At 38.9% G+C, this 27,793-nt stretch overlaps 2 protein-coding genes across 3 annotated transcripts; one reads left to right on the top strand and one right to left on the bottom strand.

The window, feature by feature from the left end:
• Positions 1-491: 491 nt before the first annotated feature.
• Positions 492-3,648, bottom strand: lg23h12orf45 (linkage group 23 C12orf45 homolog). The gene is made up of 4 exons (XM_024282662.2): positions 3,161-3,648; positions 2,734-2,799; positions 2,525-2,658; positions 492-1,150 (listed from the first exon to the last, which is right to left on the bottom strand). The coding sequence occupies exons 1-4, from the start codon at positions 3,219-3,221 to the stop codon at positions 974-976; spliced, it is 438 nt and encodes a 145-aa protein (XP_024138430.1). The 5' UTR covers positions 3,222-3,648; the 3' UTR covers positions 492-973.
• Positions 3,649-3,902: 254 nt separating this feature from the next.
• Positions 3,903-27,585, top strand: slc41a2b (solute carrier family 41 member 2b). Of its 2 annotated transcripts, none has more exons than XM_024288723.2 (11): positions 3,903-4,038; positions 4,489-5,111; positions 5,858-5,965; positions 7,165-7,236; positions 7,789-7,933; positions 10,005-10,151; positions 13,098-13,245; positions 13,453-13,532; positions 17,031-17,162; positions 18,388-18,536; positions 26,267-27,585. In XM_024288723.2, exons 2-11 carry the CDS (start codon positions 4,581-4,583, stop codon positions 26,450-26,452), a joined length of 1,698 nt encoding a protein of 565 aa, XP_024144491.1. In that variant the 5' UTR covers positions 3,903-4,038; positions 4,489-4,580; the 3' UTR covers positions 26,453-27,585. The 2 variants fall into 2 exon arrangements, with proteins under 2 accessions (XP_024144491.1, XP_024144484.1); XM_024288716.1 differs by lacking the exon at positions 26,267-27,585 and adding an exon at positions 22,169-22,796.
• The last annotated feature ends 208 nt before the right edge of the window (positions 27,586-27,793 follow it).

The following is a 27,793-nucleotide window of genomic DNA, read 5'->3' as shown; positions in this document are numbered from 1 at the left end:
TTCCAGCTAGCTTCAGCGTTTGCAGCTATCAGCTTTAGCATTTTTAGCTAGCTTCAGCATTTTCAGCTATCAGCTTCAGTGATTTCAGCTATTAGTTTTAGCATTTTCAGCTATCAGCTTTAGCATTTCCAGCTAGCTTCAGCGTTTGCAGCTATCAGCTTTAGCATTTTCTAGCTAGCTTCAGCATTTTCAGCTATCAGCTTCAGTGATTTCAGCTTTTAGTTTTAGCATTCCCAGCTATCAGCTTTAGCATTTCCAGCTAGCTTCAGCGTTCACAGCTATCAACTTCAGTGAGATCAGCTTCAGCGTTTCAAGCTAGCTTCAGCGTTTGCAGCTATCAGCTTTAGCATTTCCAGCTAGCTTCAGCGTTCTCATCTATCAATAATATATTTTCACCTGTTGTCTATTCCACAAAAACACCAGAAATAGATCATCAGTCAGTTGTTTCCTGGTTTGACACTTGATGACACAGATGTCTGAGTAACATTGAGTTGTCTAGTTGTTCCCTTTATTTATTTATTTTGAGCAAAAATGGATCTTCAACAGGCTTCAAAGTCAACAGAAGATCTTCTAACAAAAGGAGAAGAAGTGCAGACCGGTGGGATAAACTCACTCTGATTCAGCCACTTGTAGAGACTACAAAAGTGTACAACATTATCAACTTTATATTTGTTCTTTCTGACTTTTTTTGCTACAAAGTGAGTTCTCAAAGAAATATTTTTCCAGCACTTCCTTTGCTGAGGAAGAAAACAGAGCGGCCATCTTCCTTTTTATGTATTCTTACTTCCAGCTGTGAGTCAAAGGAGGAAAAAGAAAAGAAAACAAAAAGAAGATTGACATTTTTTCTCCCATAGGGATAAGAAAAGTATAAAAATCTCCAGAGAGGATGTTTCTGTTCCGTTTTTCCTCTTTCAGAATGAAAAAAAAAAGTTCCTTGAGCAGTGTTTGGATTAAAAAATGTCCTCTTAACGCTCTACTCCCCATGGAGAACCTGGATGACAGGGTTCTTTTTCTTGTTTGTGTGTCCGGGTAGTTTGAGGTTCTGCTCCGTGATCTCACTGCTGTCATCCTCAGAGTCCGATTCCTCAGAGTCCGATTCCTCCTCGCCGTCAGACTCGTCTGACGACTCCAGCTCTACCAGGGCCACATCCTGGAGACACCAGGAGAAAATCTCAAGTTAAAACAGAGAAAAGTTGAAGACTGAGATGTTGACTAGAGCAGTTTTTGTTACAGAGAAGTTGAGTCAGCCTTTATAAAAGGAAAAATCTTCAGAAAATTATTTTCTCCTTTGAGGACATTTTGACCCGGATGCAGATAACTATACATTTTAGTGTTTCGAAGGACAGTTTTAAAAATCTAAAATTGTGTCTGCACGTTTTAGGTTTGGTCGTGTTTAACACAGAAGTTCCTGAACTTGTCCTGGAGGGAGGAAGGGTAGTTAAAGGGTAACCAAACCCTAAATCAACTTTTTTTTGGCTGTTGACTTCTATAAATGGGTCTTTAAAAGAGCTGTCATTGCCAATTTTTTGACAAATTAAAATAAAATAGTTTAATTCTTGAAAATATAGTCTAAAACCATCTGGGTGCTGCCCCCTACAGGTTGAATTGAGGTATTACAGTTGGATTTTGTGATTGGTCAAACCATGTAAGTTTCAGAAGTCTGATGTCATGATCTGCAGCTCCAGTAATGATAACAGTGCTGCCCCAAGCCCCGCCCCTCTGACTGGATTTTCACATTTTAGCTGTGGGCGGAGTCAGCCTCCAACTTCCCTGTTTGGTTACCCTTTAAATATGGAAAGAAATAAGTATCACACTGATGTATGCGTGCTTAATTCTTCATTTGTGCGTAATTCTGGATTTGTAACTCATACAATACAGTATGTGGATAAGTGCAAAATTAAAAAAAGTATAATTTGCACATGCACAAATTAAAATGACAACAGATTAAGACTAATTACACACGCAAATCTTTAAAAATTACGAACAAATCACAATTTTTAAATGTTATAAAGTCAATGCATGGAGTTCTGCTCAGTAAACGTGGCGATTATTGGCAGCACTGGCCCACTCTCATTTGCAGGTGTTTAGAAGGGTCCAGTGCCGCCTACTATTTCTGTGACTGGTGACCAATGTTTGGGACAGAGCCCCGTGTCGGGGGTGCTGTCAGTGGAGGGGCTGCAGAGAGGAAGTAATCAGTTCTGGGTTTTTTTTAAGTGATAAATGTTCTTAAAACGCGTATTTTGCCTTTTTTAGATTAATTATCAGGCATATCTGTTTAAGAAAGTGGGAAAATGTCAAGTTCTACAAGATATTATTCACACTATAAGTGAAAAGACGTGAAATAAGTCTCACATTTGTGTGTGTGTAACAAGTGATTTATGCGTTATTTTTAAAGATTTGTGTGTTAGTAGTTAAAAGCTGTTGTAGTTTTAATTTGTGCATGTGTAAAGTGGGACTTCAAACATTGAGTTTTCGACTTGAGGGGGAAAATGTCAATGAAGGAGACCAGCAGAGAAAAACTCACCATTTCTATGACGGTTTCGTCCTCCTCCACACTCTCTATGTCAAAGCTTCCAGCAGGACCTTGCTCCATCTGTTGTTTCAGCTTCTTGTTGGCCTCGGCCATCTGAGGCAAGAAACCCTGCAGCCGTTCCAGCACTGAGAACCACAGAGTAACCCCACATCAGCTGCTGAGAGCAAACTCCAACTTAAAAAAATCAGGCGACCTCTCACCGCTGCTTCTGGGGACTCGCTCTGTTTGCAGGGTTTGGGGCTTGAGAAGAAGTTTGTCACTAAAAGCTGTTGGCAGAAAAGTCCTGCTAGTTATTATTTGAGAAAGCTAGCAGTACCATAGCTATGACCAAACAAGACATCAAAATGAGGGCTAAAAAAGCTGGATCAGACACTGTGAAAGGACATGAAACAAACTTCTCGAGGGGGTATAATCTATTATTTATTCAGATATGTTAGATTGTGTTCATGTAAACACTACACGACTAAGTAAGTCACAAAAATAATAATTTTAAAAAATCACATTTTACGGTAAAAACCCCTGGATGTGGAAGCTAAAGCTAGCTTCTTCTGTAGCGTAACATTAAATTCCGTTTCACATTTTATTAATAAACTCTCGACTTTGACAATTTAAGAAAACAATTCAAACCTGCTCCGCTTCCGCAGGACAATAAAGCTGGCGAACACTGTTTATTGGTATTTAAATCCATTTTCTAAGAGTAAAAAAGTTTGTTGTTGTCAGCTCGCAGCTACATGCACTGACTGCATGAGGCAAAAACCAACATCCGCTTCTGAGTTGACTCAAATCAAGTCAAAGTTTCAGGGTTTGGCGCCCTCTACTGGTTCGGAGTATCTATGTCATTTTGGGAAAAAAGGAAAAAAACTCATATTAATTTTACTATATATTAATATAGTATAATAATTAATATATGAATCACTAATTGGCATATGTGTTTTAGCAATAGAGAATGTATTTTCTTTTAAAAAAAAAAGAGTGGATTTGCGCTTGCGCATTGGTCACAACCATGGTTGGCATCTTGGCATTTTTTTTAAGAAAATGTTTAGCGAGATGTCTCACTCTCAATTCAATATCCATTTATATTTCTGGTATATCCCCCTCCTCTGTCGTCATTCTAATGTGTATATAGTTACGCATCTAAACACTACTTTTTGTTCCCGAATATATCCGTCAGGAAATGATTTGAAATATTTAATTTATTGCATTTGAAAGAAAGTGTTGGGTTACACTTGACATTGATTTTGTTATCAATTAGACATTTCAATCAATCATGCGTATTTGGACAAGTAATTTGTATTGTTATATATCCTACACAGTTTCGTCACATTTGAGGGACAAACAGACTCCAATTTAGTCTAAATTTCATGATTTCAAATTCGAGATGCGTGGAAGGGTTGTCTTCATAGACGATCTTTGACGGGCAGTGTTGCCGTGACGCGGCTCGCGGATGGTTGTGGAGAATCTTTCGCATCTTCTCTGCTGTCTGGAACTTCTACCTGACCGGAAAGGTAACGAGGATATAAAAATAGAGAAGTTTACTTAATTTGGTTTCGTTTAGTCATTTTATTTAGTAACTTTAATCAGTTTTCTGCCAACTGAAAGTCAGAGGTTACCTGCTTCCTACTGTCACTGTTAGCTAACAGCAGCGCCAGCTAGCAGCTGGTGAAGTTAATGTTCCACCAGAGAGGGCTTTATTTATTTTTGTGGAATTATTTACAGATTTAGTCGTAGCAGAGGTTTGCAAAATCAAACGAAGCGTTTTCATGATGTTTGATCCTGAAACAGGATGTGCGTAATGCGCAGGCGCACCACAATTACTACTAAAAGTCTGTCAGTTCAGGCCTGCTGGGTTCTTGTTCCTGCTTTGATTTGGTCTCTGCGGTCATTTCCGTGTGTTTGTGGTCTCTCTGGCTGCTTTTCGTCATCCGTCAGATAAGTTTGTCTCTGCTCACTGACAGGCTGACCCTCTGAAGGGAACATGGACGTGGACGGGAGCTCCCAGGCTCCCACTGATGTCCGGAGATGAGGCTCTGCGTCCTCAGGTCACAGCATGAGCATCCAGAACCTGGGAGGAGCTCTGGGCGAGTCCCTTGGTTCTAGCCTGACGGTGCACATGAGCGGGGCAGGAGGCGGGTGGAGTGCTCTGTCGGTGCGTGTGGCCTCTGTTTTTCAGACCATGGTTCCTACAGGTTACACCAGACTGCAGGAGGAGCGCCTGGCCATGGTGGACCTCGGCGCCAAGCCCGAGGCGGCCTCACTGCAGAACTGCTTCAGGCAGGAGACCTCTCACCTGGAAGGAAGGCGGATCCTCGACCGAGCTTCTCGCTCGTCCGTGACTCTATCTGACTGTGGAGATGGAGGCTACTCCGAGATGGAGCCCATGCTGGCTGAGCGGAGGCTCTCCGGAGAGGACTCGGATAAGGAGGAAGAGGAGGAAGACTGTGAAGAGGAGGGGCACCGGTCGGATGCGCTGAATATGCCCAAGGAGTCGCCTCTTGCTATGGCGTTACAGATTTTGGTGCCTTTCCTTCTTGCTGGATTTGGAACTGTATCAGCTGGAATGGTGCTGGACATCGTTCAGGTGAGCTGGACGTCACATCGGCTCAGTTAAAGACCTCAGCAGGGACGGCTGGGGATTCAGTTGTCTTTTTTAATACATTTATTTATTCATTTTTAACTTTTCCTGTCCAGCAGCTGAGCAAACAGATCAGAATTGAAGTCTACATATGTTACTGCGACAACAGGGGCTTATGGATCTTCAAATACACAGGGCATATATTTGTATAAACCCCTTTTATCTATATTATGTTTGTATGTTATGTCTCAAACGTATTTATGTTTGAGACGAGGGATAAGGAAGCTGGAAGATGATTAAGAACAAACAAGTTGCTGGAGATTTATTATCTTTCCTGTCAGTGTAGTTGCTAGTCAAAAGGGGCGGGGCCTGTCTAAAGACATTCCAATATTACAAACACACCTTCTTACACAAACATGTCATAACTTGGAAGGCACTGTATGCATGACAGCACACACATGTAAAGCATAAATCCTTCCGTCACGCATGACTTGGAGCTAAGAATGTGCGATATTTTAGTTACACATATATATTTGTTAGTTATCAGTTTTTGAAGCGTTTCCTACATTGTTTTACAAACCATAGCTGTGCACTCTTTGATTTATTATATTAATATCTCACTGCAGATGTGAATAATCTCTGTTCACTCTGACCGAGGATTCGTTCTCTGTTGGCTCACAGAAACGTCTTATCCAACTCTGTGAACTGTTTGCGTAATGGAGTCGTTGACACTGTGATGTGGTGCTCCACAGCACTGGGAGGCCTTCCAGTACATCACAGAGATCTTCATCCTGGTACCCGCCTTGCTCGGCCTGAAGGGAAACCTGGAGATGACTCTGGCTTCCAGGCTGTCCACGGCGGTGAGAGACGCACACCTTCCACCTTGGAGTTTTAAAGGGTCCACACTAGAGCCCACTCTGAGATGTGCTTCGAAATGTTTAATCCAGAACAAAACCTGTAGGGTAGCAGCAGAACTTGGTTGTTGTTTGGGTTCAGTGTGTTTCTTCACGCTGACCTTCAGTTTGCTGCATCCAAACTGGCTCCCTGTGTCAACATGGACTGATGGGCTCAGCGTGAGGCAGCGGTTCCCCTCACATAAAGTTTATCCACGTGCTGCTCACTGTGGGGCGTTTGCTCGGCAGCACACTAGCAGCTGACTGCACCCCCTTTTGCTTTCGAAGGTTTTGTTTAGTCGTCCACTCCCAACAAATCATGAAGTTAAAGAATTAAACGTCAAGCAGGAACTTTAAGTGTGTCCAAACATGTTTTCTTTGAGATGTTCTGGTAGTTCCTGTTGTAAAAGATTCAAATGGTGACTATGACCTTGCTCAAGGGCACTGAAGCCAGTAAAGACCCACGTCGAATGGAATTATAGGATAAAATTGATCTGAATTTATGTAAGCTCAATAGATTAATAATCAATCCATAAAAGTAGAGATCGATTCAACACATGATGCTTAAGTTTGCTAGCTTGATGCTAACGTATAATGGGATTTCCCATGAGACGGCTGATGCTAACGCTCTGTTGATCTAAACATACATTGGTGACTAAATGGACATTTTTATAAACTCACTTAAACTATTTTAAGGAAATATTTTTTTAAGTAACCACATGTGGTCTATTAAAATAGTTGACTAATCGACTAATTTAATAGTCGATTAGTTGTGACTTTATATTATATGAAGTCAGAGTGTAGTAAACTTAATAAAGTTTTAATGGCATTCTGCTAGCTATTTTGGCTAATTTAGGCTTTTTTGTTTTTTTAGGCTATTTTGGAGATTAGCTAATATTTCAGCTGCATGCTAGCTGTTTTGGCTAACTTAGTTTTTTTTTTTTCGTTTTTTTTAGGCTAATTTCCCCTTTAACTCATATTTTGTCTGGCTATCAGCTTCAACAATTTCAGCTACTAGTTTCAGGAAATTTTTCTGTGAGAAATAACGGGAGATCTTGCGGCCGAGTATCTATCATTCCTTATCCCAACGTATAGGTTTTTGAAAGCTCATTCAATCCGATTTATGTGTTTGGTTTTTTTTTTTACTCTCCTTCTTTTGAAACCAGGTAAACGTGGGGAAAATGGACTCTCCTATAGAGAAGTGGAATCTGATCATTGGTAACCTGGCACTCAAACAGGTAAACTTGAATACAACTCTTTATCCTAATAAAAATGAGCGACTTCTGTAGCCATTTTTGTGCATTCACTGTGAGATGATTATCACGGTTTTGGATCTAGTGAGCTGGCTGTATCTCTCAGAGTTTAGCAGCTGTTTGCCAGTTGATTAGTTCATAGCTAGAAAGTCGTTGAGGTCAAGACGCCTCAACCTCATGTTCCCTAAATTCAAACGTCCATCTGTAAGTTGCTGTGGATAAAAGCAGCCTCTAAATCCCATGTAACTCCTGCCTGAGGTAATCATAGCTTTTAAACACATTAATTGAGTGGTTTCCACACAGAGATCAGACTGATAAGCTCCAATTATGGAAACATCATAACAACAATTTTGTGTTGCAACCTTGAGCTGTGTGTGTTGTGGTGTGATGTCAGTGATGACAGAGCCAAAATCGAGCTGGTCATGATGTTCAGGGTACACGAACTGTGTGTTTAACCTGCCTTGATGTCACCCATCGACTGCTGTTTGTTTTCCCGTCAGATGGTTCTCACCAGAGCTGTGCTTGCCCCCGCTGCAGGTTCAGGCCACTGTGGTGGGTTTCCTGGCAGCTGTTGCAGCTGTGGTTCTTGGCTGGATCCCAGAAGGAAAGTTCCAGATGAGCCACGCTGTTCTGCTGTGCTCCAGCAGCGTGGCCACGGCCTTTATAGCCTCACTACTGCAGGGTAACACACACACACGGACACAAACAGAAGATTGAATGCAGTGGAGGAAATAAGGGATTTGTGAGGGTGGGGGCTTTTTCAGCACGGTGTCATGCTGCTGTACTAAAGGAAACAAAAACAGTTGAGATAAAGGAGAACAAAGACTGGTTAGAAATCATTAAAGGGTTAATGTTTCTGTAGAAATAAAAACAATAAAGTTGTTTTTAATGATGTTTTTATTTAGTTATGACTTCCTCAGTTGCATTCATCGTCTTATCAATGTATAAAGTACTTGTCTGTATAAAATAGGATAGTTAGCCAATGAACACCTTCATGATTTAGAGCCTGATTAAACTCGTCATCAACTCGACCTGCTGAGTTTGGAGGAAGAAAAGTGCTGCCTATGGCCCCAACAACACCACTGTCAAGCACGGAGGTGGAAGCATTATGCATTGGTGGTGTTTTTCTGCGCTTCACCTGGTGGATGGTAGGATGGGCGGAGTCATGTACCGTCAAATCCTGAGTGAGAACCTCCTTCCCTCCACTAGGAGGCTTCAAATGGGTCGTAAATGGGTTTTCCTACAGTATCATGACCCAAAGTGGCTAAAGAAGAAGCAGATATCCGTAGGTCATGGAGTGGCCCAGCCAGTGTCTGGACCTCAGTCTTATAGAGAACCCAGTAGAGAGAGCTAAAGCACACTCTGACTTAATATAATATAAAGTAATGACTAATCGACTACTAAATTAGTTGTCGACTATTTTACTAGTCAATTAGTCGACAAATCGTGGCGGCCCTACAAGCAACAGCCACCAAACCATAATGATTTAGAAGTAATTTGGACCAGAAAACTTTTGTGTAAAGACCTCATCAGCTACAAGAAACATCTCACCTCTCTGCTAATTATAAGAGTTTTGCCACAAATTACTAGGTTCTTTGTGGCAAAAGGGTTCAAATACTTATTTCCCTCAATGAAATGCAAATATTTGATATCAATTCTTTAAAGAGGATTACTTTGTGATTTCATATCTCCTACTTTTCAAAGGAACCTACCATTAGTATGACAGACAATTCTGTGTACACACACACTCACACACAATAACTTTCATGCATGCACACACGTGCAGAAGTTAACCAAAGTATTTCTTTGCGACCATCAAACCAGAAGGACACAGAGAGATAAGTATCTGTGACCATGGGGTGCTTCATCCAAATACGATAGTTCTGACCTGACTTTGACTCCGGCTTAAAAACTTCAATTTATCATGGATTTTACTTCCCACCCCCGAGAATCTGAAAGATGTTCTGAAGAAAACGGTTAAAAAAAAAATAAAAAAAATATAGGACACGTCACACACGAAATGTTGGCCCCCTTAAGAGAAAATGGTTCTGATGTTTGGACTGGAACAACACTTAAAAATTCATACTTTCATTTCAAAAAGGAACTGGACTAAGTTATTGGTCCCACCTTTGGAAAAAAGATCTGAAATCCATCACTTCCTGTAACCATGAATGAGTATCTTACAACTTTCTTCTGGACTTTTTGACTCTTCTTCTGCAGACTTTTCCAGGTCATTCCCATTTCTTCAGCTGTTCTATTGGATTCAGATCTGGATTAATTTCAGGACTCCTCAAGCCGTCACATATTGCTGTTTGGTTAAGGACCCCTCCACGTCAAAAATTGACATTTTGGGTGATCCTAACTTGTCGTTTTTTGAAGTGCTGAGTGGTTGAGTGAGAATGTTTAGCTTTGTTTGGGACCATTTCCTGAGTTTTTGAGGTGTCCCAGCATCGTCTTGCTGGAAGACCCATGCATAGCCTTTGGTGGAGATGCAACTCCTTGACTCAAGTCTCCATGTTGTGCTTCAAAACTCCTCAGTGATCATCAGATTTCATGATACTCTTCACTCAGTTGGGAGATTCAGTATGAGAAGCAGCAAAGCAACCCAAAAACATCTTTGAATCTCCTTCATGTTTGACTGTAGGGACTAAAATCTCTTCTTTTTATACCTCCTTTTAGGGTTTCATTGGCCAAGCTTTGATATATTATTTGTTTAGACATTTTATATGTCCCATGTCTTCATCTTTCTTCAGGTATCATCATGGTGGGGGTAATCGTGGGCTCCAAGAAGACTGGGATCAATCCAGACAATGTGGCCACACCCATCGCAGCCAGTTTTGGTGACCTCATAACCTTGGCTATCCTGGCGTGGATTAGCCAGGGCCTCTACAAGTGCCTGGGTAATACCAAGAACAGCTTTCACATACAACACACCACCCTTAATGTGAGTGTGCAGTCCCTGTGTTAGACTGCACTGGACCTCCACTCACATTAGATGGGTTTCTATGACTAAAGAATGAGAAAAACTGTGTTGAAATTCTAAAAATGTAAAAAAAAATCACAATTTTCCAATTACACTGTTTCCAATAAATCATAATTATGAGAATAAACACAAACCGACTCACATAAAAAGAAAAAGAACAAAAAAATAGCATTTGAATTAGCATTTCTTTAATTTAGAGGAGTTAAATTCATATTTATTAAGAAGGTCATGAATGCAAATCTAAATTTCTTAAAGGATTTTGTTAAATGAAACTGGCACAAAGTGACACAAACAGTAGAAATGTGGTTTCTTGTAAGAATTTTAGCTTCCACCTTTTTTATTAACTGGATTTTTTTTAGGGAAAAATAATAATAAAAGTGATATTTTTGTATAATCCAGACAATTTTTGGCTAAATACAGGATTTGTTTTGAGTAGCATTCTAACGCTTTAACACCAGAGCTCCAGTCTTTGATTTACTGTCATTATTTAATTGTTAAATTAATTTAATTGTTAAAAAGTTACATAATGTCAAACATTACAGAGATTTTCTTTTGTTTCACAGTTTCTTTATACTTTAGTGTGGAACCAAAACAGACTTTGAATGTATTAACGTTTAGAAAAAAGTTCCTGTTCTCTGCTGCCAGCAGATGGCGATGCTGTCCTGTGCTATTCTCAAGAACTGTACTTCCTGTTTGGTTTAGGTCACTGTAGACCAGTAATCTTCCACTTTACCACATTATAGTATGAGTAAATTTCCTTTAGAACCTTCTTTAATTTATTTAAAAGAAGCATGTCTTCTTTGTTGAGGAGACTTTTTAGGATTCAGGTGGGTAAACACTAATGAGGTCATACTTTCAGACACCAGACAGAGACACCGTTGTTTTGACCTGCTCAAACTCTTGCTTCTCTTCAGTTTGAGCTTAAACTCTGAAGAAAATGTTTCAGCCCCCTTAAAAGGGTAAAAGTCCTTATCGAAGTGTAAATAAAGCTGCAGATTTATTTTTAGTAGATGGAGATGCTGCAGTTAGTTTTAGAATCCGCACGTCGTTTTGCTAACTGTGTTAGCTTCTCCTAGACCCATGTCTGTCTTTACCTTTAAATTAGGGCGCGTTTACGGACGCGATCCATCAGACATAATTAACTTGTTCATATTTATTCATCTTTATCTTGCCGTGCCGCTGTGAGATCAGCGTAATAAAACTGTCTAAAATAGACTTTTTTTTTTACATTCTGTTATTGAAATTTCTTCGAATTACAGAGATAAAATAGCATTTTTTTGTAGTTTTTGGACAAACGGGATCATTTATTTTAACAAATAAGGCGGAGAACGAACGTCAATCTGACGGCTGTAATGCAGCAACAATTATAGGGGGGCGGAGCCAAACCGAGCTGTCTGCTATGAGAAATCCAACGAGGAAACCAACTATTATTTTATTTTGGGATGGGGACCTACATGAATTTTCCACAATAACAAGTACCGGCATTGTCTAAAAATTGCGGAAACTCCACGGTTCACCGCGAAAGTCCCGCCCACCGACGCCATGGAAGGCTAGGAGTTCAGAATAGACGGACACGCCCCCACCTGAGAGCGGACTCCTTCCGAGCCGAACTGAAACCCAGCTGGATCAGAAGTCTCCCAACAAAATGTTTTGCTATTTTTCACAAACACAATAAAAACAATTAATGAGAAAAAAAGAAAATACTAAAAAAAAATAAAAAAAAATAAAAATAAGAATTCCAGGAAAAATGTCAAATAAAAAAATGTTTATTAGTTTGTTGACAAACTTTATTCTTGTTGTTTTTATTAAATTACACCTAAAATTGTCCTTCTGTGTTGTAAAAACTAACATTTTTGTTGTTTCCACAGCAAAAGGAATCCAATTTTTCCAGATGGAATTCTCTTTTATTGCGTTATTTTATGTCTAGTGGGTGAATATAACTACTAAATATAATTACTAAATAAAGATAGTGTTGCATAGGAGAGGTTGTGCTGATTCAAATGATGCCAAATAAGAAAGCAGGTAGTCTTTAAATAAAAAATACAGAAAATTCAAAGGCAGACAAAAACTAAGTTTTACATTCTAATAAAAGTTCTAAATGTACAATTTTGCATATGATTTCATATTATAATTATTTGCAGATAAGTGGCTGGAAAATATTATAAAAATAAATAAATAAAAAAGGTGATTAATCATGATTAAATTTTTCCAGATTTGCAATTTAAAAAATAAATTAATCGCAAATCTGGAACAAATTAATTGTGATTAATCGCCTTTTTCATTTTTTTTCCGATTCCCGGCCCTACTTTAAAATGATGAGGAAAGTTTTTTTTGTTTTTTTTTTATGACAGCTCTTAAGTAACTTCTGGAACATTCTGGGAAATTAGTGCTTCTTTAGATGGTCAGAATATCTCCATAGATGCTAAGAAACAATTTTAAACTCCAACATCCAGAACCAGATTCACAGCATTCTTAAGGGAACGGCAAACAGAAACTCACTTTTTGTGCCAATGTTTCTCCTTTCATGTGTAACCTTCAGAACAAGGTTCCAGGCAGCCTCCTTTCCCACCATGCTGCTGTTTTTTTAGCTGGAGCAGAAGGTGTAGCAGCAAAGCTGGAGTGAAGAGGCTTCATCTTTGTGCAAAGACGAGGCCTTCAGTCAAATGAGAAGGGTTTTCTCTGTATTTTTCCACTTAGTGAGCTCGGAATATTACTAGAATGAAGTATTTCTGGTATTCACACAACTAAATAACAGAAACTAAGTCGAGTCGGAGTGTCCCTTTCTAAGAAACCTTTTGAATTGTCGGTTGTGTCATGAAGAATAGTCTTTAAGCTTCAGGCTCAGTAACTGGCTCTCCTTTAGATTCCTATCCATATGTGTCGTCGTTGGTTTGCGCCTTCTTCATGTGTCTGACTCCGGTGTGGATTGTCATCTCCTCCAAGCATCCGGCCAGCCGCACCCTTCTGTACTCCGGATGGGAGCCGGTCATCACCGCCATGGTCATCAGCAGGTGTGTGTTTAGTCTCGATGAGTCATCCTGTGGAGATGTGGTTCTCCTACATCACCTCTTTCTGCGTCTCTCTCGTGTATAACCCTGTTGCAGTGATTTCACTGTTGTTGCCATGTAATATCAGCATTTCAGCCTCATAGATTAACGCTAACTATGCTCATCTATGTGCTGTGTTGATAGAAATCTGTCTTTATTTGTGTTTTGCAGCATTGGAGGCCTCATTCTGGATAAAACTGTGTCTGACCCCAATCTGGTCGGCATTGTGGTGTACACCCCGGTTATCAACGGTGAGTCCTAACTTCTCCCCTCTTTGATGTGCTTTGAACCTTTAGGGAAAAAGGGAAAAGTCCACATTTGTTAACGGAGCTTATTAAATTTCGGATATATTTAACCGAAGCTAAAAGATTAATTGGAAAGATTAAAAAGTAAGATATTTACTGTCATTGATGAGTTAATAGCAGAACAATCGCCTCAAGTTTTTCACCAAAAATCGATCAGTATTGCTACAATAATATGCCAGTTAGCATGTGAGAGCAGGTATCTGAGAGATACAGTGAATGTACAAGCTGCAAACCATCATACCTGCCCACTGTATGTTTGGCATTCTAAGAAAAAAAAAATGAAGAAAGTGACTATTCCCACGTAATATTCTAAATATGTGCGAATAGTCACTGTAGCTTACATGTTAGCCACACAGATTTCCATCAATTTTCTTGCATTTTTTCCCCTGGTCAACCTAATATCAGCCTTCAAAAATACGAAGTGCCTCAGCTTTAAGGAGCTGATCTGGTTTCTTCTGGCACTAATGATCTGTTTAGACTAGGGATCTGCAATCTTTAACAGTAAAAGATCCATTTGGGCTCAATTTCTATTGATCAAAAACGAGAAGGATTTGCATTCATGACCTTTTGTTTTTTAACAATAAATATGAATTATGTCTATTTTTTTGCCATGAACTAAAGCAAAAATATAAAAAAAACCTTGCATCTCAAAATTTTATTTTTCTTTTTTAATTAATGTTGTGCAGCAGAATTAAATTGCTGTCTTATTTAATTTTTGTCTTCTTTGTCCTCAGCTGCTGGGTTTTGTTATTTTAGTTTGAACCTTGGTAGTCTTAGTTTGCTGGCTTTATTTATTTATTTTCTGTAGTTAGTTTGGTTACGGGGAGCTCTTCCTGACTTACTTCATGTTTGGCCAAGGAGCCACCATGGAGAGATTTAAAAGTGGGCGGAGCTCAATGCGTTTCACCCCGCCCACATTGAGGCATCCCTCAGTCTGCACACTTCACCCACGTCATCTCCAATCACCACTTTCTCCTCTTTTCGCCGTCATAAATGACAGTTGAGCCCCACTTTAAAGCTCAAATGCTGCTGCTGTGCGGTCCCTGCTGCAGTCACAGGCAGAATTATGCAAATTCTAAACAGAAAGTCAGATTGAATCTGCTATTAAGAACGATTTTCCACATGTTTAAGAGCTATTAGTTCCAGTGTAAAAATAGGCATCGAGTTTCCCGCCCCCTTTGATAAGGGATCTAAATGCCAGTCATTTGTGTCCACAGTCTGTTACAGCGCTGAAGAAGTAACGGTTTACTGATCCGATACACTTCAGCCTCACTGGCAGAAGACTGTGGAGAAAACTGTTAAATTTGATTAACAGAAAAAAACATCTCACTGTCAGAGAGAGCTACCAGCTTCTTTGATCTTACATCATTATGAAAGATGTAGCCTGAACGGGCATTTTTATAAAGTAAGTCTTGCAGTTTTTTACTTCATATTTAGCGTTTTGCTGCCCTTACAGTCTCGATGTCCAGACGCAGGAGCAGGTGAGAGGAGTCTGATGAAACCTTAGAGGGAAGTGATGCAATACTGTATACATAAACAGAAACAAAGTTTGGATTCTTGCTGCTAAATGTTGAACGTTTCTAATGTAGGATGGTTGCTGTTTACATGATGGATGGCAGGGACACACAGTATCGCTCAGCACAGACCTTTGGGATTTCTTTCACCCAATAATCACTCCATGGATTGGCAAAGAGCTCCGAATGGAAAATAAAATCCTCCAGATGCTCACTGGCACAAATATGTTTCTGGGTTTTTCCCCACATTGTCTTATTTGCAAATAGACTCATCCATGATTGCTTAAGCTCTGGGACAAACAACATAATAGTCCTAATTAACTGGCATGAATTGGAGCAGCTTTTGGCTAGCTGTTGAGTGAAAGGACTGTTCATGTACCGAACATGGAGGCTTGTCTGAAAAACTCCAGATGACTGTATATCCTGTGAGAAGACAAAAAATAGCTATATGGAAGACAGTGGGCAGGCTTCTGCTTCGGTTTAAAGGGTAACCAAACAGGGCAGTTGAAGGCTGACTCCGTTCTCAACCCAGATTTGAAAAATGCCCCCCAAAAGGGGGGCGGGGCTAGTGAAGCCGGACTGAGTGGCAGAGGTGTGGCTTGGATTTATGATTGACAGTTATGTTAGCTTTATGTAGCTGTAACACCTGATGCTACAGTTCTTGCACTATTTACAGCTTAGTGTTTAGAGATAGTAAAAAAAAAAACACGACATAAATCATTTTCTATAAGCTTTAATTAAATATATCGTTATTTTGATATAGAGTAATTTATATCATGATAAATAATTGTTTTCCATATCGCCCGGCACTATTAGCAGGTGGACTCTGTCTCTATTTCCCATGTCTTCAGGCGTTTCTGTCCTTGATTTTCTATTCCTCTTTGTTTTTGTTCTTGTGTGAGTCTGCAGTTCGTTGCATCACCGTATGTTCTTTGCTTTTAGTTTTTGAAACTGAGTTTCAGGCTCTCAGAAAGCTTTTGATCTGCCTCCGAAGTGGGCAGATGTTTGTTTACTGCAGACAGATGAGATTTTTATTTTTGGGGTTTGTCACTCTCGGCTCTCAGTCTTTTTCCTTCTCTCTCTGTTTGTTTGTTTGTGTTTGAAAATTATGTTCCAGAAAAAGAAGACAGAAAGTAAAAATGAAATCCCTCGTTTTTAAACTGAATTAATAAAACTGATTATTATCTTTTTGTTAGCTTGTATTTTCTGCATCTTTTCAATTTAGAAAGTTCTTTTTTTAAATGTCTGTGACTTCGGCACCACCTGCTGGTACATTTTGAAGCCCAGAGTTCAGTGACCTGAACAAACCAGATTTTCCTCTCTCAAATTACCTCTAAAAACTCCCCTTTTAACCCAAAATACCCAAGACGCCCTTAAGGACAATCATAACCACTATTTATTTATACATTGAAAGCATTTCAGTCCTTGTTTGAGAGCAGAAATAGATTTGTTGTTTATGGCTAAAGGCTAATCAGGAACAAGGTTAACGCCTTCAAAGTGTCGCATCCTGATGAAGAGCATCAGTGGAGCTAAATGGACGTTACCCTGAGGTGTGCTGGGTAATTTACTCCTTCAGCACCTGTTTGTCTGCAGGTGTTTTTGGGATTTATCTCTTATGAGCTCATTTGCTTCGGCTCAGTGGTGTAGTGGTTAACCCTCTCGTCTCACAGCTGGGTCAAATCCTTTGAGGCCTTTTTATGGAGTTTGCATTTATGCTTTTTTTTTTTTAGCTCCTCATGATTTAGAATCTAAAAACCTTTTTGATGGAGAGAAACGGTTCTTATTTTTTCTCTCTTCTTGTTTGGTTTTTGCTCGTTTTACTGTTTTTAAAAAGCTGTAAAGCTGAAAGAATGAAGTCGTTTTGTTGCAGCTTGAACTATACTCATCTACTGGATGCTAATTTTTTGTTTTTGTTTTTTGTTTTTTACAGGAATTGGTGGAAATTTAGTGGCCATTCAGTCCAGCAGGATATCCACTCACCTCCATTTCCACTGCGCTCCTGGGGAAGTTCCTGATGAGGCCAAAGGCTGTTACTACCCCTGCCGCACGTTCTGTGGCTCAGGTCAGTACCAGCTTCCCCGCTTTGACATTTTGAATGGAGACAGATGGGGGCTTAACGTTTTGAAAACCCAAATTCAGCAACTTGAGTCTGGAAACTCAAAATAAATACTCAAAAACAGACTTTGAAAAACAGATTTTTTTCAGTTTTTCCCTTCATTTTTTTTTCTTTTTCATTTTCAAGTCAAATCTTTTTTAACTTTTGGCCCCTTTCTGGCACGTGGAGGCGGGGCTAAAAATCATTAGGTTTAAACTGACTAAAAATAAAGACAATTAAGATGATAGTTTATTAAACTTCTAATGAATCGTTCAGCCTCTGTCCTTCATTAGTTCCTTTGATTAAACAAGATTAAATCAAATGAGAGAGAGATCAGGAATATACTTTCCATCAAACTCATTTTGACAGGTGACCTTTGACCCTACACCATTCATCAAACTCATTTTGACAGGTGACCTTTGACCCTACACAATCCATCAAACTCGTTTTGACAGGTGACCTTTGACCCTACACAATCCATCAAACTTGTTTTGACAGGTGCCCCGCCCCTCAAGATGACAATTTAATATCAGTTTTATATGTGAAGGGTAAGTAGGGTCAAAGGTCACCTGTCAAAATGAGTTTGATGGAAGTATATTCCTGATCTCTCTAATGAGGTTGGCTTCTGAAACAAGGAACTATTTTTCACTAAGGATAAAGTTTTGGTCTCACTGACTCAAATATGTAAAAAGTATAATAAGTTTTTTTTTTGGTGAAAGCTCACGAATTTGTTTAACTTTACTACACTCTGACTCCATATAATATAAAGTAACGACTAATCGTGGCAGCCCTATTACAAAATACATTTTGAGTTATGAAATGAGCCGTAAAATTCAAAACAGATAAAAATCAAGGTTATATTCAACCCCTACAGAAATCATCATTTGCATTTTCAAAGCCTGTTTTTGGTTTTATGTATTTTGAGTTTCAACACCAGTTTTTCAGTTTGAAGTTGGTGTATTTCAGTTTTCTAAACTCCTGGCCTTGATTTGCTCCCAAATGCCCGAACGGTTGGCAAAGATGCTGTCAGAGACAAACCAGAAAACCTCAGAAACTGGAGTGTTCTCCCTCAGTTCACAAGCAGCATCTGCTCCAAAAGCGAAGAACAATATTTGACACTGAGAAGTCGTACGTTTATTTACTATCCGTCATGTTCTGCATTGACGTCTCCGTCCTGTTTCTGACCTTTCAGGAGCAAACCATCGCTCCGCTCAGGTGCTGGTTCTCTTAGTAATTCCTGGTCACCTGATCTTCCTGTACACGATCCACCTGATGAAGAGCGGCCACACCACTCTGACGCCCATCTTCATGTCCGTCTACCTGGCCGCTGCTATGCTGCAGGTGAGCCTCGGATGTCCAGTCAGCTGTCCTAAAACTGAATGTAGTTCCACCACAAACACACTATTTCATTACTGAATGTATTTGCTGCAGCATTCGCTCTGACAACATTTGCTTTCTGAGTGCAGGTTAACAAGCACATATTTATTGTTGTCGGAGAACAGAAGCATTATGGAGCAGCATAAACAGAGTGAAGTTGACTGCTTTCTGTGTTCCATCAGGACTTAATGCTGCTGGAAAGCAGTCTTTGCTGTGAGGACAGAACGCTAAATACTTCCAGTTTGTCAGCTAGACAGACTCATGGTTGCTCCAGCTGATCTTAGTGATGAGAAGTCGCAGAAAGACGGCTTACGCAGTGACTGCTCGGATTCAATTATTGTTGCCATGTTTCAGAGGTGCCATATTCATTGGGGAAAGATGCAGGTTTATCCACACGTTTGTAGCATGTGGAGAACTCTGCCTTAGAAGCAAAGAGTAGTAGAAGATGCACAGGAGGCTGAGGAAACGGAAGTTCATTGAAATCATCATCGCAATATTATTATCAGATCAGAATCAGAATAGCTTTATTATCGCTGTACAGTATACAATGAAAATCAGCAGCAAAAGAAGCAGGAAAAGACATATAAGAGGTAAAGTAATAAACTATGCAAAACAACAGGAAAAATTTAAATATATATATATATATGTCCAAAATAAAATATGTGAAAAAAAAATGGTGCTAGGAAAGAAAGAGACTGTCCGCGTTTAAAATTAAAACATTAATCTTGACAGTCGACATGTATGGAGCTAAATTAAGGCCATAAAGATTTTAAACCCAAATAAAATAAAACTACTTGAAAATTTCAAGTTAAAATATTGTTGTTAAGTTAGAAAAAATTAAAGTGTCTGAAACTTTCTGCAATTCTAATCCAATTTTGATTATTTTTAGCTTCAAATTTTCTGTTTTTAAGTTTCAAAACTCAAAATTTCATTTTACATTTTTTTTTTCTGGTTTAGAACCAGAAAATTTCAGGTTGTTTAAAACTTTTGGCCAAATTTTTGTATGTGGGGGCGGACTAACGCGAAGGACCAATCAAAATCGATAATGGGTCAATCCTGGTGCATTCACCGACTCTGGGAACTTGGAAAATTTCGGAAGTTACGCTCGTCTTGCAACAACACGTGCTATTTTTTTAAACGTGCGTAAAAAAACTCTGTAACTGCACCAATATTTACGTCGCTTTCCTGGTAATTAATGACGCCTTTCTCTTGCCGCCATAGGGCAGACATTACAGGCGTTTTCTGACCATAATTTTCCAAGTTTCCAGAGTCAGTGAATGCACCAGGACTGAGGGTACCACCCTCACTGATTGTGATTGGTTCTTCGTTTTAGCCCCGCCCACACACGCCAGAATGGGGCCAAAAGTTTAAAACCTGAAAACTTCAGATTTGAAACTCAAAAAAAGAGTTAAAAGTGGTAAAAAGATTTGAAACAAAAATAAAATGTTTTGAAACTTTTGAAACCCCTTAATGCCTGTTGTTGCAAATGTGTAACAAACCACTTCAGCTCCAAAATTAGTTAAATGTAGCATCTACTTAAAAGAAAAAAACACAACTTTTTTTTTTTTTTTCACAGCTGGGCATACATTCAAGCGTTAAGGGGATAAAAACTGAAAATTCTAAGCTGAAAATAATTAAGTTTATATTAGAATTGCAGAAAACTTCATACTCTTTAATTTATTTTTTTCTTTTGTAGCTTAACAACAATATTTCAGCTTGAATTTTTCAAGTAGTTTTATTTGGGTCATGTTCCTGATCAGAAAGAAAGGTGCAATAAAATGTTGCATTTGTGTTTTCACAACCATAACATCGACAGATCAACAAGTGTGGCCGGAATCAGGGAACGCTTCAAAAGACACTTTTTTTCACTAAACCTCCAAAAGTGAGCTGTGATAGAAGAGAATTGGAGATTCCGATCCTAAATCCACTTCATCTAATGGCAGAAAACAGATGTTTGGAGCCTTTACAAAATATCCCGATTGTGTTTTTAGTCATTAAACTCTGACACTGCAGATTTCTGTCATAATAGGGATCTTGTGAGGAAAGCTTCACTGAAGCAGGTGTGCATCTTTCAAAGCCTTTGAGCGTTGTGGTTTTGGGCCCTGCCTGGAGGAGTCTGACTTCTGTAGGTCTTTTGTTTTGGCATCGGTTAATTATGCAGCAGCTGCTTGAATTATGAATGCCCGCTTTTACTTCTTTGGTCTGCCTTCACGTGTGGAATGTTAAGAACCTAGTGGGTCTGTTTTCTTCTCTGGTAGAAGTGGGCTTTGACTCGCCTTAAACCTTTCGAGTCATTAAAGATTCACATGCCGAGCAGATCCCCCACACATCTGTCGTGTCATCATCGATACAGCTTTGAGCAGAGGTCAGGCTTTGATAAAACACACAGCAGAGGTGAGCCGGAGCTGTCTGGGTGAAAGAGGTAAGAAGAGTTTTCGTTAAGGATTTGCAGGGCTAAAAAGGAAATATTGTTCATTGAATTTAGAAAATTTAGGCACCGTCTAAAATAAAATAAAAAAATACTGCCTACAAATCACAATATCGTCTGCAAACATCTTGGCTGATGGTCCATCACCATTGCAAACAGGAAGGGGCTCAGAGCTGATCCCTGATGTAATCCCACCTCCACCTTGAACTCCTGTCACCCGTACAGCACACCTCACCACTGTCTTACAGCCCTCACTGCCTTACTCCCTGCTCCACAACAGTCACCCCTTCTTTTGTTTTCTCTCATTTTTTCATTCATCAATTTGTCAAAGTATTCTTTCCATTACACTAATGACACCTGTCACCACATTACCATCCCTATCCTTGATCACCCTAACCTGCTGCATGTCCTTCCCATCTCAGTATCTCTGCCTTGCTAGTCTGTACAGGTCAGTCTCTCCCTCTTTACTACACAACCTAGCATACAAGTCACCATAAGCTCTTTGTTTAGCCTTTGATACCTCTACTTCCACCTTACGCTGCATCTCCCTGTACTCACTGTCGAGACAAGATGTAGTCTATGTGCTTCTACGTCCACTGTTATGGTCACCTTCTACACACATCCTGTATACCTTCAACGTCTCTACTCTCAGTCCAACACTCAAGACTTTCCTCTTCTATCTTTTCCTACAAACCTGACTTCTTCCTCTCCTTCCCTGAATAATGGTAGTCCAAATTCCACCGGCACCTGTCAGTGGACATTGCCTTGACTGATCCGGTATCTGATATCGGATTTGCACAAGATTTTATGTTTGATGTCCTTGTTTGGGCTTGGCACCGGCGCAATAAATCCCTGGCCAGGCCCCCCGTCGTGGCTACATGGTGTGTTATCTTGAATAAAGAAGTCAGTGCAAAGCTAAATCAAACACATCGGAGAAAATACAACGCCATCTTCTGAAGACAGGAGGCACAATTGCATATTCATTGAACATCAACGAGGATCATAACTCTCAGATATCGTATGCAAACTTTAAATGTCCATAAGTCATTATATGGATCAGTGATAACAGTATTAAAGGCACTTTCAGCAAACATTAACATCTTTGAAGCTGGAATCTCATTATGCAGTCAAGGTTGGTTGTCAGATTTTATCAGCGTTATCTCTGCAGATGAGGAATCGACATCCAAGGAGCAGATTTATCTTTACTCCGTCAGCTCAAGCCACTGTACCTAGGAGGAGGAGGAGGAGCACACAGCAAAATCGCAGCCAACCAAGGTGTCAAATCTGCCTGGTTAGATCCACAGACACGAGTTGGAGCCACAATCTCTCTTATAATGACTGGAAAATGACCAGTGAACAATTCATTAAAAGCGCCATAGACGCTCAGATGAAATCTATGATAACCTGACTGATTAAGTCAGATCTGGTGATTCAGGCCTTCAGAGGCCAACCGAGATCAGAGGAATTCTCTTCTGGTTGTTGATCGTGATCCTGTAGTCTGAGCAAGAGGGGAGCTGAAGTCTTACTCGGCGTCTACGGAAGAGTGTCTACCAAGAGACAAGACCATCAGTTCAATCAAAGACAAACCCAATGTGTTCCTGTCTGACACCCTGGATCTAAAGCTGGATTGGTAATAAAACTGCAGCTAACCGTTCCCTGACAGGATGTGAAAAAACAAAGTGTTCATAGACAGCAACTCTCTCAGCACCATCAAAACACAAACATTGAGATTTTTCAACACAGGCCTCCATCTTTTATTCTCTACTTGCCTGAAAATAAACTGTTTTTCCTTTGCAGTGCTGAACCTGAGCAGCTCATTTCCCTTTAATTGAAGGAGTTGTTGTCTGTAATAAGCTCCGCTTCTCTATGGACACTCCTCCCTTCATGTGTGGATGCTCGAATGATAAAACCCTCAGCTTTCCATATGCTCCTCAAGTATTTATGCCGTCTGAGCAACAGTTTCATAGAAGTAACTTCATTCAGATGTAACAATACAAAGTTTTCCTACTTACTCCCAAAAGGGAATAATATCTGATTCTTTTCTGTTTCCAAGTAATTAGTGAAGGAAACGCAAATGAAACGTTTTAGGACGCGCTTGTTTCAAAACCAACAAAATAGCCGTTATTAAGTCTATTTCAGGGGAAACAAAACAAGTCTGCAGCTTTGTTTATGGCAGCGTGTAACCACAGGCTTCATGATACCCATCTCTGCAGTGTCATTAAACCAAACCTTTGAGTTTTTCCTGATAGGAATCGCTCCAGTTTTAAATCGTCCTCATTTACACGGATGTTTCATTTCAAAAAAGTTTTCCCAAAGTTTGGACTGATGCTAAAATTAACCCAACACTTCAACTCAACTCCCCAAATAGTCTCTTATACCAAAAAGTCCTTTTGATGTAATATAAAACTACAGAATAGAAACCCATCTAAAGCTATGATAAAACTTAAAGGGTAACCAAACACTAAATCAACTTTTTTTGGCTGTTGACCTTTATAACTTCTGTCTGTCTGTCCTTGCCACATTTTTGACAATTTAATTCCCAAAAATATAGTCTAAAACAGTCTGTGTGCTGCCCCTTACAGGTTAAATTAAGATATTACAGTTTAATTTTGTGATTGGTCAACTGGTGCAAGTCCCAGAAGTTTGATGTCATCATGCTCTGCAGCTCCAATAGAAGCCCTGCCCATCTTTGAATCTGTAACAGTCGGTCGTTACCATGTTAGCTTTAGCATGACTTGTAGATGTTTTGCCTTCAGTTGTCAAATTAATCTACCGGCTAGCACAACGTTCCAGTGGACTTTGAAGTTAGGGAACAGTGGCTTAGTGCAATTCACATTGAATCCAGCGAACTGTGTCCCAGTGATGGGATTGCAATGAATATGGAACTTTTGCTCAAGTGATTGTCACAAAATTTCACACATATACCCCCAGGTGAAGTCTACAACGACCTCTGGAGTTTTGTTAACCTTTGACCTCGAGAAGAGGCCGCCATCTTGAATTAAAAAAAAAACATCTTTAGTACCAACTACTAATCATCGTTTGACATCATTAGGAAGGAGTTGGAGAAAAAATGTTGCAATTAGAAGTTGTAGATTTTAACGACGTGTTCATTGCTAGCTCGCTAAAGTGGAATTCTACTGTAACTCGCACATTTTCTAATGGAGTACTGTGAAAATGTAATGCATGGATCCCAGGCTAGAGCTGAAAAAATAACATAGTATAGGATCATATTAGGAATGTGGACATGGTTATCAAATTACCTCCGTTGCTAAGGAAATCCATAAGTTTACTTTGGCCGATTCTTCTGAAACGTTCAAAGATCTGTTCAGCATCCGCAGGCGCGCAAAGCATAAAATGGTTGCTATGGAGATGACACCATCAGAAAAGACTCTATTTAGAAAAAAAATTGTTTTTGTTTTTAAATCAAATTGTAAAATTGGGTCAGTCTAAAAGCTACTTAGCATGTAAGGCCGCTTTAAAGGCTGGTTAGCGCCATTCGTGGCTTTAATTATTCGTTTAATTACGTTAATTTTATCCACGTTTTGGATGCTTAATTTCCATAAAGTTTAGTTCAAATTTGGTTGACAAACAGAAAAAGCTTTACTTCCATCTCATCCATTTGCAGGTGGCAGCTGTTCAGGTGCCTCCTGAGGTTTGTTTGTTTGAGGCATATTTATGCTGTGTTGACATTATCGTGTTCATTTTATAGAAGGGGGACTTTATGAGAACAGCCAGGGAAAAAAAATGCTTATTTTAACTAGAAATGTTGCGTTGTGGTTCCATAGGATACTAAAGTAATTTGCTGTAATTGTTGAGGGGATTTGCTAAAAATTCTAGAGAGTTCTTAAGAGTTGCTTAAGTATTTCAATAAATAAAGCCCTGTTAGAAGTCAAATTATCCAAAAAAAGCTAGCATGTTGCTAAAATATTGGCTGAACTTAAAATTATCCTAATAAATCTCATTAAATGCCAAATTAGTTCAAAACCTTAGCATGTTTCTAAAATATTTGCTGAACTCCAAATTAGCCAAAAACATCAATATAGTGCAAGAGTATTAGCTAAACTCCAGATTAGCCTAAAAAAACATCAGTGGATGCCAAATTAGCCACAAATGTTAGCATGTTGCTAAAATATTGGCTAACTCAAAATGACCCTAAAATTATCCTAAAAAATCTCTGTAAATGCCAAGTTAGTTCAAAATGTTATTATGTTTCTAAAATATTAACTTGACTCCAAAAAAAGCCTAAGAAAAGCCCCAGTAGATGTCCAATTAGCCAAAAACGTTAGCATGTTGTTAAAATATTAGCTTAACTCTAAATTAGCCTAAAGAGCATCAGTAGATGCAAAACTAGCCAAAAACGTTTGCATATTTCCAAAATATTAGTTTAACTCCAAAAAGGCCTAAAAAAGCTCCAGGAGATGTCAAGTTAGCCAAATATGCTAGCATTTTGCTAAAATATTGGCCAAACTCAAAATGATCCTAAAATTATCCTAAAAAATCTCATTAAATGCAAAGTTGGTTCAAAATGTTAGCATGTTTCTAAAATATTAGCTTAACTCCAAAAAAGCCTAAAAAAGCCAGAGTAGATGTCATGGTAGCAAAAAAAAAAAAAAAAAAAACTGTTGTTAAAATATTAGCTGCACTCAACAATAGCCAAATAAAAAAAAACTTGGTAGATGCAATTTAACCAAAAATGTTAGCTAATGCAAGAATATTAGCTTGACATAAAAATAGACAAAAAAACCTAATTAAATGCCAAATTACCCAAAAACATTACATGTTGTGAAAATATTATATTGACTCCAAATTAGCCTTAAAAACATCAGTAAATGCCAAATTAACCAAAAACGTTAGCATGTTGCTAAAATATTAGATAATTAGCCTTTAAAACCTCAGTAGCATTCATGTCCTGAATGTTCTGAAGGTTTTGATACCAATATTGTGTAGGTTCAAAGTGCACAAAGAATTTAAAGAATTTTGTGAAAAAAAATTGCGTAAAATTTTAAATTGCATAAAAGACGTGAATGGCAAAAGTACATTACAGTAATTGCTTAAAGCGTGCTTAAGTTCTTACGTGGCAAGGAAGGTACGGAATCTGACAAACTATTAGAGTCGGTATAAAATCTATACCTTTTTACCCCATATTTGTCATAAAAACTGATAGTCCTCACATTGTCTGTGATTAAAAGATCATGTTGCATTTAGTCTGCAGACAAACGGTGGCTGGTGAGGATCATGTCTGTATTCTGAACCTCCTCTCTTCCAGGTGCTGCTGCTTCTAAGCATAGCAGACTGGATGGTTCACTCAATGTGGCGCAGCGGCAAAGATCCAGACAGCTTTTCCATTCCGTACCTGACCGCTCTGGGCGACCTGCTGGGCACGGCGCTGCTCGCCCTCAGCTTCCACTTCCTGTGGCTGATCGGGGACCAGGACGGCGACGTGGGCGACTGAAACGACCTTCAGGGACGATGGGAACATTAGCTCCTCCTGACCAGAAGAATGCTAACCAGATGAACCCAAACTTTGTATTATTTTTTTTCATCTCGTGAAAAAAAAAACTTTATTTTAGCTTTCTTTTATCTGTTCTGTATGGTACAAGTGTATACGATTTACACCAAAGCGCTTCTCTATTCATTGAATACTAGTTATTCTACAGGCCCCATCTACTAGATGGAGGTTGGAGGAAACTTCTCATGGATTATAAAATCTTTTAATTCAGTCAACTCTTAAAAAATAAATGTTATTAATAATGAAAATATTACAAAAGTGTAATTTCAGCAGGAGATTCTTCAAAGCACCCCTACATTCAAATCAGATCAGTTTGTGATTAATTTGAACCATAAAAATAGTAAAATTATCTTTCCAAGTTTGTTATAGCCACTTTTTATTTTTCATGATTAAAGTGTCTTGCTGAGTCAGCGTTTCTGATCTGTTGCTCATAGTGACACCTCAGACTCCTTTGAATATCAAATTCTCCCATTTATCTGTTTTTTTTTTGTTTTTTTTTTAAGTCTTAAGGGGCAAAGCTGTGACAGGAAATCTGAATATCTTTTTTTGACCAAAGTCAAAGCATTTCTTCAACGCCTCAGGAGACTATTATATTTTTTGACACGGAGGAGAAAAAAAAAAGCCAAATGATCTTTACTGATGGAAATAAAATAAAGAAGTGTCATGACTTTTATATTATATCTGCTGTTTTTTTTTTTTTTTTTTTAAACTTTTAATATTTTGATCAAATGATTAACCTGCTGGTGGATCCTGAGTCAGATTATGAAGGATGCTGGGAGCTCTCTTCTTCACAGCAAACCTGTTGGCACTTATGTCTTCCAGACTGAACATTTACAAGTTTAGAGGGGAGGGGGGTATTTAATCCAAATGATGAGATTGTCAAAACTGTTTTGGAAAGTGTGTACGTTTACTGTGTGTCTTCTTATTATTAATCAACAATGCAAAAAAAAAAACAAAAATCTGTATCTGTAAGAAACTTTGATGACAATTTTGCAATTCTGATCATTTTGCCTTGCCAAGAAATATTTCCTTTTTTTTAAATAAAACAAATGTTAATAAAAAATATACGAATCATATGTTTTGTTGTGTTTCTACACACCACAGTCTAATAGTAGAAGTGTCATGGATAAACTCACTCATTTGAGGAGTACAGGGATACGATGGTGAACAGGGTCACAATCAAAGACTTCAATACCTGGTGTCCCAGCAGGTATTTGATAGATACATAGTCATAGTCAAAATAAAATTCCCAGGATGCATCTGTGTGTTTTCAGAAAAAATAGT

Source organism: Oryzias melastigma, linkage group LG23 (assembly GCF_002922805.2).
Source record: "Oryzias melastigma strain HK-1 linkage group LG23, ASM292280v2, whole genome shotgun sequence".
NCBI classification, from domain to species: Eukaryota; Metazoa; Chordata; class Actinopteri; order Beloniformes; family Adrianichthyidae; genus Oryzias; species Oryzias melastigma.
The sequence above is the reverse complement of the archived record's forward strand: the minus strand, read 5'-3'. Positions and strand labels throughout refer to the sequence as shown.

Coding starts and splice junctions, on each gene's coding strand:
- slc41a2b (XM_024288716.1), top strand. CDS start 4,581: ATGAGCATCCAGAACCTGGGAGGAGCTCTGGGCGAGTCCCTTGGTTCT. Junction 5,966..7,164: donor CTTCCAGGCTGTCCACGGCG/GTGAGAGACGCA, acceptor TTTTGAAACCAG/GTAAACGTGGGGAAAATGGA. Junction 7,934..10,004: donor TATAGCCTCACTACTGCAGG/GTAACACACACA, acceptor ATCTTTCTTCAG/GTATCATCATGGTGGGGGTA.
- lg23h12orf45 (XM_024282662.2), bottom strand. CDS start 3,221: ATGGATTTAAATACCAATAAACAGTGTTCGCCAGCTTTATTGTCCTGC. Junction 2,800..3,160: donor GTCCTGCGGAAGCGGAGCAG/GTTTGAATTGTT, acceptor TTCTGCCAACAG/CTTTTAGTGACAAACTTCTT. Junction 1,151..2,524: donor ACGAAACCGTCATAGAAATG/GTGAGTTTTTCT, acceptor TGGTGTCTCCAG/GATGTGGCCCTGGTAGAGCT.